At 41.6% G+C, this 10,533-nt stretch overlaps 1 protein-coding gene and 1 pseudogene across 5 annotated transcripts in view; both read left to right on the plus strand.

Annotated features, from left to right (window-relative positions):
- Nucleotides 1-4,927, plus strand: part of CLUAP1 (clusterin associated protein 1) — a 48,881-nt gene extending 43,954 nt beyond the window's left edge. For 4 of the 5 annotated variants that reach the window (XM_054714663.1, XM_054714664.1, XM_054714662.1 and 1 more), the window contains one exon: nucleotides 3,902-4,927. In XM_054714663.1, coding sequence (XP_054570638.1) covers nucleotides 3,902-4,048 — 147 coding nt within the window. In that variant the 3' untranslated portion in view covers nucleotides 4,049-4,927. The remainder of the gene's footprint in view (nucleotides 1-3,901) is intronic. The other variant, XM_054714661.1, reaches the window with a different exon arrangement.
- A 3,197-nt stretch (nucleotides 4,928-8,124) lies between these two features.
- LOC129148671 (60S ribosomal protein L23a-like) lies at nucleotides 8,125-8,438 on the plus strand (annotated as a pseudogene).
- The last annotated feature ends 2,095 nt before the right edge of the window (nucleotides 8,439-10,533 follow it).

Below are 10,533 nucleotides of genomic sequence, written 5' to 3' on the forward strand. Positions count from 1 at the left end.
TGCCTATTCTAAGAAGGAGCAGTAAGAGCTGAGCCAAGGACAAGAAAGGTTGTGGTTTGGGAGTCATCTGGCCCTTGAACCATAACCTAGAAAGGAAGGGATGCTGCTGAGGGCCAGGGGTCAAGACCAGCCCTCTCTTCAGCTCGTTTCTGGGGAGAGAACATGATAAGGAGGCCCTCCTGAGACCAGGCCCTCTGAGAGGCTGGGCAAGGAGCTGCAGCGCCTTGATCTTTATTAAGTGGATAACTGACTGGGAAATGAACCAGAATGGGGAAACAAGGGGTCCCTGCTGGGGCCCAGCTGTTGGGGCTCTTCCGTTCATCACTCTGGGCCCGCCTTCTTTGTTGCAGTCCCTGGCAATACTGTCAGTTCCAAGTGGCAAAGGGTGACTAGATTGACACCAATCACAGATCTCCCCATCAGGTTGAATGCCACATGTGTCTAGAATGTGGTACTAGTGGCTACACAGAGACAGGGCATGAGTCTTATGTTCTTTTTAAATATATTTATATATATATATTTATATATATATATATTATATTTATTTTTTATTTCAGAGAGGAAAGGAGAGGAAGAGAGAGAGAGAGAAACATCAATGATGAGAGAGAATCATTGATTGGCTGCCTCCTGCATGCCCCCCCGCCCCAATTGGGGATCTAGCCCGAAACACAGGCATGTGCCCTTGACCGGAATTGAACCTGGGACCCTTGAGTCCTCAGGCCAATGCTCTATCCACTGAGCCAAACCAGTGAGGGCGAGTCTTATGTTCTTGTACAAAAGGTCCATTTATTTAGTATCAGCAGTGTGTACTGTCACAGGAGGGAGAGGTCACTCAGGTGTGCTGGGCAAGATGCATAGAAATAGAACCTTGAATACATAGAAGATGATCTTTAGAGAAGCAGAGAAACTACCTCAAAAATTTTAACAAGGTAGGGGATGGATGGTTAAACAGCTTCTTATTCATCCAAGATAGAAATAAGGAAAGTCTGGTGATACCTAGTGAACGCTGGCTGGCCTCTTTTCTTGTGATTTGCTTGATCATTTATATAGCTTTCTACTTTTCAGAACAAATGCATTATTGTAGCTTAAATCTCCTCTGTGCCTGTTGTCAGTTATTTATTTCAGGGAGGCTGTTTTCATGCACCACCCCCTAATCATAGGAGTTTGTCCTTCATGTGTTCACTCAGTCATTGGACAGATACTTTTTGAGTGCCTGTTATGTGCCTGGCACTATTATAGATTGTGGGGAATGCAGTAATGAATAGAAATAAGGTCTTTGCCTTTATGAAGTTTACAGTCCAATGGTAGTGAAGCAGATCCATCAGGGCTCATAGTGGTTAAGAAGAAAAATAAAGTAGGTTTTGGAACAGAGTGACAGGAATGAGGAATGCCTTTTGATTGCTCATGAAAAATCTCTCTGATAAGGTGATATTTGGGGAGAGGCCTAAATGGAAGGAGGGAGATGGTGCTGGGGAGGGGCATCCTGATCACAGGAAATATGGTTTCTGCATTCGAGGACCATAGGCGATGGCGACTGGAATGGAATGAGCTGGGGGGAGGAGCAGCAAGGGCTGTGCAGAGCTTTGCAGGGTGTGACAAGGACTTAGCATTTTCTCTGAGTACAGTGGGAAGGTGCTAGAGAATCCTGAGCCCACAAGTGCCAAGAACTGACTCACATTTAGGAGAGCCCCGTGAGGAGGCATTTGCAAGAGTCTAGTTCAGAGGTGATGGTGGCAGTGGCTTAGCCTTGAGTCGTAGCAGCAGAGGTGTTGAAAAGTAGTCAGGTTCTGAACATGTCTCTAAGGTAAGAACCACTAGGTTTTATTAATTAAAATGAAGGATGCCTTGGTTGTGGCAAAATTGGCTAAAAGCACAAAACTGTGAGGCGGACCTGAGGAAGGAAGGAGCTTGGCTAGCAGATTGACAGTTTGGATTTTGGACATTCTAAGTGTGAATTGCCTGCTAGATGTCCACATGCTGATGCTGACTTGAAATTCAAGTCTGGAGTTCAAAGTCAGGTCTGGGCTAGAGATTTAATTGGGGGAAACATCCATATCTGGGTGGTCTTTAAGCACAAGGGTACATGTGATTGTTTGGAAGAGGGAGAAGAGAGGAGGCCCAAGGCCCTGAGCCAACCCCACATTGTGGAGGTCAGAGAGATGCAGAGGGCTGGGCCAGCAAGACAAGACACAGGAGTGAGGTGGGGTGAGAACCCAGAGAGAAGGGTGCCCTGGAGGATAGAATAGTGGATGCCAGGGAAGAAGGAGCCTGTAGGTCAAACAGGAGGATGGAGAATTACCCCATTGGATTTGAACCCACCGAATGTATCAGTCTTGACAAGAGAAGTTTGGGGGATTGGTGGGGTGAGAGCCTGACTCGAGTGTGCTTAAGAGGCAGTGAGAGCCCTGGCCGGTTTGGCTCAGTGGGTAGAGTGTTGGACCCCGTAGGGTCCAGGGTTTGATTCCGGTCATGGGCACATGCCTGAGTTGCAGGCTCTGTCCCCAGTAGGGGGTGTGCAATAGGCAGCCAATCAATGATTCTCTCTCATCAGAATCATGTTGTTTCTATCTCTCCCTCTCCCTTCCTCTCTGAAATCAATAAAAAATATATATTAAAAAAAACTATTTTTTTTTTTAAAAGAGGCAATGAGAGGGTAACAGGTGAGGACAGTGAGTTCAAAACTCATTCAAGGAGTTTCGTTGTGAGGGGAACAGAGAAACAGGGCAGAGTAGCTGGAGGGGAAGGTAGGATTAAGTTTTGAGGTTTTTACTTTGTTTTTTGTTTTTTTGTTTGTTTTTTTTAAGAAGAAGAAGGAATTACAGTGTATATGTATGCTGGTGGGAATGCTTTAGCTAGAGCGACCAACCATCCTAGTTTACCTGGGATGCAGGACTTGCAGTTTTAAAACCTGGCTGAATTGGTCACCCTAGATCTAGATGATAGAGGAGAGTATTTCTTTCTTTCTTTTTTTAATCCTTACCTGAGGATGGATGGATGTGTGTGTGTGTGTGTGTGTGTGTATATATATATATATATACATATATATATATATATTTCTTCCTCCCCGCCCCCCCCCCTCCCCGTTGATTTTCAGACAGAGTGGGAGGGAGTGAGGAAAGAGGAGGGGAAGAGAGAGAAAGAGAGAAACATTGACATGAGAGAGACACATTGATTGGCTGCCTCCTGCTCTTCAGGGATCAAAACTGCAACTGAGGTACGTGCCCGTGACTGGGAATCAAACCCATGACCCTTCGGTCCACGGGCTGAAGTTCTAACCACTGAGTCAAACCAGCCAGGGCAACAGTGTTTCTTTAAAAAATTTTTTTTATTGATTTCAGAGTGGAGGGGAGGAGAGAGAGAGAGAAACATCAATGATGAGAATCATTGATTGGCTGCCTCCTGCATGCCCCACACTGGGAATCAAGCCCACAACCTAGGCATGTGCTCTGACTGGGAATTGAACCGTGACTTCCTGGTTCATAGGTCGCGACCCACAGGTTGAGAACCGCTAGCAGGGTTGCCTAAGACCATCGGAAAACACAGATATTTACATTATGATTCATAACAGTAGCAAAATTACAGTTATGAAGTAGCAACGAAAATAATTTTTGGTTGGGGGTCACCACAACATGAGGAACTGTATTAAAGGGTCGCGGCATTGGAAAGGTTGAGAACCACTGGCTTAGAGGATACATTGATCTCTGTATTCCAGCCAGCAATATCTAAATGAAAATTCATTTTTATGCCTCCACAACCTGACCGCTTCTCTGCCAAGCTCCTCCTTCACATGAAGGTCTTGCTAGTTATTGAGCTACTAGTAAAAGGGTGAGGTAGGGTCTTGGTGACAAGTTGTCAGGAACAAAGTGGGACCTCAGTTGTATTTGCTGTCTTTTTCCTATAGGAAGACTCAGAGGACAGTGAAATTGACATGGAAGATGATGAAGAAGACGACGATTTGGAAGATGAGAGCATTGCTCTCTCTCCAGCTAAATCTAGTCGAAGGGTCCGGAAACCTGAGCCCCTGGAAGAGAGTGACAATGACTTCTGACTTTCTTGCCAAGGGACCCATGCAGATTAAAACCCACAGATTTGTAGGTAAATGAGAATTTAGAAGGTTAGAAAGGAAACATATTTTGTTTACTAAGTCACTTGGACTTATTGTTCCTGAAGTATTACCTGTTTTTCGCTTTAGCCTCCTATGTGTTGCTCCATGAAGCTCAAACAAGAACCAGAGCAAACTCCAAAGATGATTTTTTTTGCCTTATCTCCTAAAAGATGGGAAATATGTGTGTGCTTAGTGACTCACATCCACAGGACAGAAACTTGAGGAGAAATAGATTCTATGTAAGTTTTGATTATTATTGTCATCACATCTGTCCTCTAAGAGTCAGTGGGACAAACCGGGGCTGGCACTGCACATAAGGACTCATTTTAGGAATCAGTGTCGGACTATTAGTAACTTGTACAATTCAGAGGCTTTTAATTCTAGCTTTTATTCCATTTCATAGTCTTTTTTTTCCTGCATGCTCACAATACCAAGCTTTAAATGTATTTTACTAAAATTTTCTGAATGAAATTTAGTTAAGTCAGATGAAAATCAACTTTCTTTGAAAATTAGGCAACAGAAGATCCTCCCGATTATAAATACTCCATTTTCTCTCAGAAGGCCAGCATTCCTTTTTAGGAAAGTTGACTTAAAAAATAAACCAAAATTGAAATGGGTAGAGTAACACTAGAATTTCCCTATTGTGAAAAGACAAGTGACAGATAGGTGGCATTTTTTGTTTGTTTGTTTTTTGGAAAGCGCAGAACAGTTTTCTTTGTTTTTCAGTTATAAAGTCAAAAGACTTCTGAAGTTACTTATCTTAATAAATGTTTTTAATATCACATTTTTATATTATTAAATAAATTTTACTTGAAAATGTAATTATTTTGTTTATTTGCACTGATAAATACTCGAGAAAAGTTCATAGTAACGTTACTATGGTACATGTAAACTTTAGGAGACTGTGACAATTAGTGCTATCACCTTTGCTTTTTACCTGTCTTTTTCTAAATTTTATGTATGAGATTACCCCCTTTTTTAAACATTCAGCATTCAGTTAATTCATCAGTAATTTGAGATGTGCCACCTTTTTTAAATTAAATATATTTTTATTGATTTTCCCCTAAAGAGAAAGGGAAAGGGAAAGAGAAAGAGAGATAGAAACATCAATGATGAGAGAGAATCATTGATTGGCTGCCTCCTGCATGACTCCTATTGGGGATTGAGCCCACAACCCAGGCATGTGCTCCAACCAGGAATCGAACCATGACCTCCTGGTTTTATAGGTTGATGCTCAACCACTGAGCTATGCCAGCTGGGTGAGATGTGCCATTTTTGAAACAATAAGCTAAAGGGGAAATAGGTGTGTTGGGAGCCTTGCTAACCACTCAGGTGCCATGGCTTCTAAGGTGCAAAAGAGTCCCTGCATCTTTTTTAAAAGAATTGATTTCAGAGGGGAAGGGAGAGGGGGGGAGAGAGAGAGAGATAGAAACATCAAGAATGAGAGAGAAACATTGATTGGCTGCCTTCTGCACGCGCCCTATAGGGGATCGAGCCTCCAACCCGGGCATGTGTCCTTTACCAGAATCGAACCTGGGACCTTTTAGTCCACAGGCTGACGCTCTACCCATTGAGCCAAACCAGCTAGGGCAAGTCACTGCATCTTTTTGGATGTTATAGTTTTGGTTCACCTGATTCTGACCTGACTTATATTTTGAAAAAAACTAAAAATGTGTTATTATTTTCCGTATGTGATGCTTTCTTCTAATGGGCATTAGCGTGGGAGTCCTACCCAAGCTACTGATAAAATGTCCACAGATAGAGGTAACGGCTGTAATGGGTGATTCACTCTTTCACCTGCTTCTTGGTCATCCCCCATTCCGTGGTTAATTGAATTTGTGCAGGCTCTCACTGTGGTATGGCACTTTCTTCAGTGGCTTCTGTCAACAAAGGAGGCACAAGCACTCGATCATGTATTTCTGTCACTGTGATGGATCCAGGAGTCAAACATGTGCAAGTGCTTTATGGCCTGGTGTCGTTCGGCTTTAGTTACGCAGCAGAGCAGACTCAGGCCCCACAGAAGCTTGAGTGATTAGGTCTGTGAAAAACTAGCACTTAGGTCATTGCTGACAGCGGTGGGTTTTTGTTTTTTACTGTATAACTAAAGGATCTCTTAAAATGCTTTAAAATATGTGTATTGACAGAAAATATAAAGTAATTTTTTAAGTTCTCAATTTTTATTGTTGGTAGACACCAAGAACAAAGTATAAAGACTTCCTCTGGGAAATCAAAAGAACTGTTTCCCTTTTAGCTGGGACAGGAAGAAATAAATGCAAGATATCTTTCAGTAGCATTTTAAACGGTAATATCAGTACCAGACATCTGAAGGGAAGACGTGTCTCTTTGGTTAGCAACCTACTACATAAATATCACAGCTGTTAGAGTGACCCAGGGGAGCTCTTGGGTGCTGGGCTCCAGGACTGGTTGATTGGAAGGGAATGAAAAGATTCTGCCTCCTTCCCAGAACAGAAGTCCTTTCAATGAGGATGTAACTGGAGCAGGAAGACAAAGGGTTCAAGAAGGTGTGTCATTAGGGGAAACAGAACTGATGGAATGACCAGTGTGTCTGTGAGAGACAGTATTCAGATTTTACATTTCTCTTGGACAGTTTGGAAAAGAAGTAATAGTGACATAGAAAATTCATTAAATTTTAAAAATAATACAACTGTTTATTCTAGAAAGAACAATGACATAGGAATGGCTTAGCAATGATCCATACTAATGAATTCATAAGATAAACACTAAATGATGATTCAACTTCAAATCATACTGTAACTATGTTGGAAGGAGGAAGAAAAAAAAAGTGGGGACATAAGGTGATGTATATATAAGTGCCATTTCCCATAATAGAAAGTCAATAGATACTCTCTAAAATGATTAAGCAATAAATAGTGGACTTTGGAAATTAGGAAATCGGGGACTTTAGCCAAGAGAAGTGAGATAGCAGGAGAGGTTGGAATTTAAAGCCAACACAGTGAGTACTGATGACTGTTCAGAAAGGGATGGTCATAGTGAAAAGAGAGGACAGAGCTTGGGGAGAAAAGCAAGGTCAAAGAACATTTTGGAGGACTGCGCACAAGGAATAGTTTTAGGAATCAGTGTCAGACTATTAATCATTTGTACAATTTAGAGCAGTGGTTCTCAACCTTTCTAATGCCGCGACCCTTTAATACAGTTCCTCATGTTGTGGTGACCCCCAACCATAAAATTATTTTCGTTGTTACTTCATAACTATAATTTTACTACTGTTATGAATCATAATGTAAATATCTGTTTTCCGATGCTAGCAGGGTCACCTAAGACCATCGGAAAACACAGATATTTACATTACGATTCATTAACAGTAGCAAAAAATTACAGTTATGAAGTAGCAACGAAAATAATTTTATGGTTGGGGGTCACCACAACATGAGGAACTGTATTAAAGGGTCATGGCATTAGGAAGGTTGAGAACCACTGCTTTAGAGGCTTTTGATTCTAGACTTTATTTTGTTTTATGTCTGTATGAATGTGAGGGAAACATTTTTTTTTTTTTTTAGCTGAAAGAAACTAGCTTGTGAAATGGGAGGGGTTGAATAAGAGAGAGAAAAAAAAATTTATGCAGCAAGGTCTGCATTAGGAGCCACTCTGCTTAAATTCATACTTTATATTGAAAACATACATACCAGAAAGCCAGTTGGGTAGAAGCTACTATTTGGGATAAGAAGTCTAAGGTTGATTTCACAGTCTTTTACACCTCGATTTCTATAGTGTCTATTATAGAAACTGTTTTCTTGACTTGGGCAATAGGTAGAGTACCCACAATATTGAGGCATTTCCTCGGAAGATGGGCCAGAGTAACCCTAGAATGAAGGATGGCTGACTGGCTAACAAAGCTTAAAAGCAAGTTTGAAAGGATCCAAGTGTTTCTAAGTAATTGTGTACCAGAACAAAGCTCAAGAATATTTTCAGAAATATAAAACCAGCATCCAGAAAGATAAAATTCCCAATTTCTGGTGTTCAATAAAAAATTAACAGGCATGAAGACACTGTGGCTCCAAAGGCAGCCCAAGTATCCTCAGAAGAGCGCCCTGAGGAGAAATAAGCTTGACCACTATGTCGTCATCAAGTTCTGTCTTACTATGGAGCCAATCATGAAGAAGATAGAAGACAACAATACACTTGTGTTCATTGTGGACATCAATGTCAGCAAGTACCAGATCAAACAGGCTGTGAAGAAGCTCTATGACATTGACGTGGCCAAGGTCAACACCTGATCGGGCCTGATGGAGGGAAGAAGGCATATGTTTGGCTCCTGACTTTGGATGTTGCCAATAAAATTGAGATCACCTAAATTGAGTCCAGCTCCCTAATCTTATATAATAAAAGCCTAATCTGCAAATCTACCAAATGGCAGAATGACCAGTGGAACGACCAGTTGCTATGATGCACACTGACCACCAGGGGGCAGATGCTCAACGCAGGAGCTGCCCCCAGCCTGCAGGCCCCAGGCCAGCCAAGGCAGGTGCCAGCAGGAGCCCCCAATTGCCCTGCCGGTTGCCTCACTGAGGGAGGTGACTGGCAGCAGCGGCAGGGGGTGGGGCTGACAAGTGGGCGGCGGCACCAGGCCTGCCAAAGCAGGTGCCAGTTGGGGGGGCCCCTCCCGATCACCCCACCAGTTACCCCACAGATCGCCCTGATCACTGGCCAGGCCTAGGGACCCTACCCATACACGAATTTCGTGCATCGGACCTCTAGTTCTAAATATAATTTTTTTTTCACTGTAAAAAAATTATCAGGCATAATGAGAAAAATCAAGAAATAACCCATAAATGATAGGTGATAGAATTAGTAGAAAAGAACATCCTTAGAGTTATAACTATATTCCGTGTATTCAGGTGGTAGAGGAAAGCATGAGCATATTAAGGACAGACACGGGAGATATAAAGTAAGCCTCAAACAAAACTTCTAGAGAGTAAAAAAATGAGATGAAATCAAACAAACAGATTAAGAGCAGTCAGACACTGCAGAAGAAAACATTACTGATCGTGAATTCATAGCAATAGAAACTGTCCAGAATGAAAAACAAGACATCCCACTGTGCTGGTATCAATTTATTGCCTCAGCTCCAAATTCACCTTTTGGCCTGCTCTGTTGTAACTGCTATTTTTTTGTAATATCTCTCCTTGATCAGCCAGCAAGATGTTAAGTGTTGCCAGCAGAGGGTGCTGGAGAGACTTTGGAGAAAGTCAGGGATTTCCTTCCAATTACAGTATGGCTTGCTCTTGAAGTCCATGAAGAGCACTCTTTCTCCACTGCTTCGGCCCCTGAATTTCTCCGGTGCTGGGTTCCTGCATGGCACAGTTTGCTTCAACATTTAGCTACTGCAACTCTTGTTCTGATGAGTTCTCAATTCAGCCAGAAACAGTGCAAACCAAAAGACAGTATATAACATCTTGAAAGTACTGAAAGAAAAAACTGTCGGTACCCAGCAAAAATACCTTTTTAAAAAAGTAATCCAATAAATATTACACATGACCCATGTTCAAATGTCCCCAGTTACCAAATAATGTTCTTTATGGCTGATTTCCCCGCCTCCAGTCTAGGATCCAGTCAAAGATCTTAAGTTGTTATGTCTTTTGAATCTCCTTCAATTTAAAACGGTCCCAAGTCTTTGTGATTTTTCATGACATTGACATTTTTAAAGAGGTCAGGCTAGTTTTTTCCTTTTTTTGCAGAATGCTCCTCAATTCTGATTTTGTCAGATTATTCATTCGTGATTAGATTCAGGTAAACCTTTTTGGCAAAAATACTACATCAGCGATATGTCCTTCTCAGTGCATCACATCAGGGCCCCTGATACCCATTTGTCCCATTATTGGTGACATTAAGTTTAATCACTTAGTTAAGGCAACATTTGAAATATTCTGTAAGGTACCTTTTAGATACCCTTTGTGGGGTGATGTTTTGAGACTATGTGAATATCTTCTTCCTCAATTGGCTTTCATCCAGGTTTTAGTATCCATTGTTTCTTGCCTGAATATTCATTTTTAAAGAAACATTAGGAACAACAGTGCTTCCTGTCCAAATTTTAAAACAATAATTACTTTGTAATCTTTATAAGCATTTCCCTTGGTTATTTAATTGATGAGAGCTATGGTGTCCATTTAGGATCTTTTCCCTTTCAGCACAGACATCTGAGGGAATCTATGCCACATGGAAACTGAGCTTGCCTTGCCTTCAGAGGGAAGTTGTAGTCAGAGTAATAATAATTATTGGAAGCCCAATAATAATAACATTATTATTAAGAATAACATTATTGAACATGCTATTGATAACTTGTGTGCCAGACTCCAAATAACATATGCCAGACATAATCCATGCCTGTAAGAGATTTTGTGATGGATTTAAAAAACGGCAAAAACTTTGGGAAAGTTTTTTTCCCCCCC

Source organism: Eptesicus fuscus, chromosome 4 (assembly GCF_027574615.1).
Source record: "Eptesicus fuscus isolate TK198812 chromosome 4, DD_ASM_mEF_20220401, whole genome shotgun sequence".
Lineage (NCBI taxonomy): Eukaryota > Metazoa > Chordata > Mammalia > Chiroptera > Vespertilionidae > Eptesicus > Eptesicus fuscus.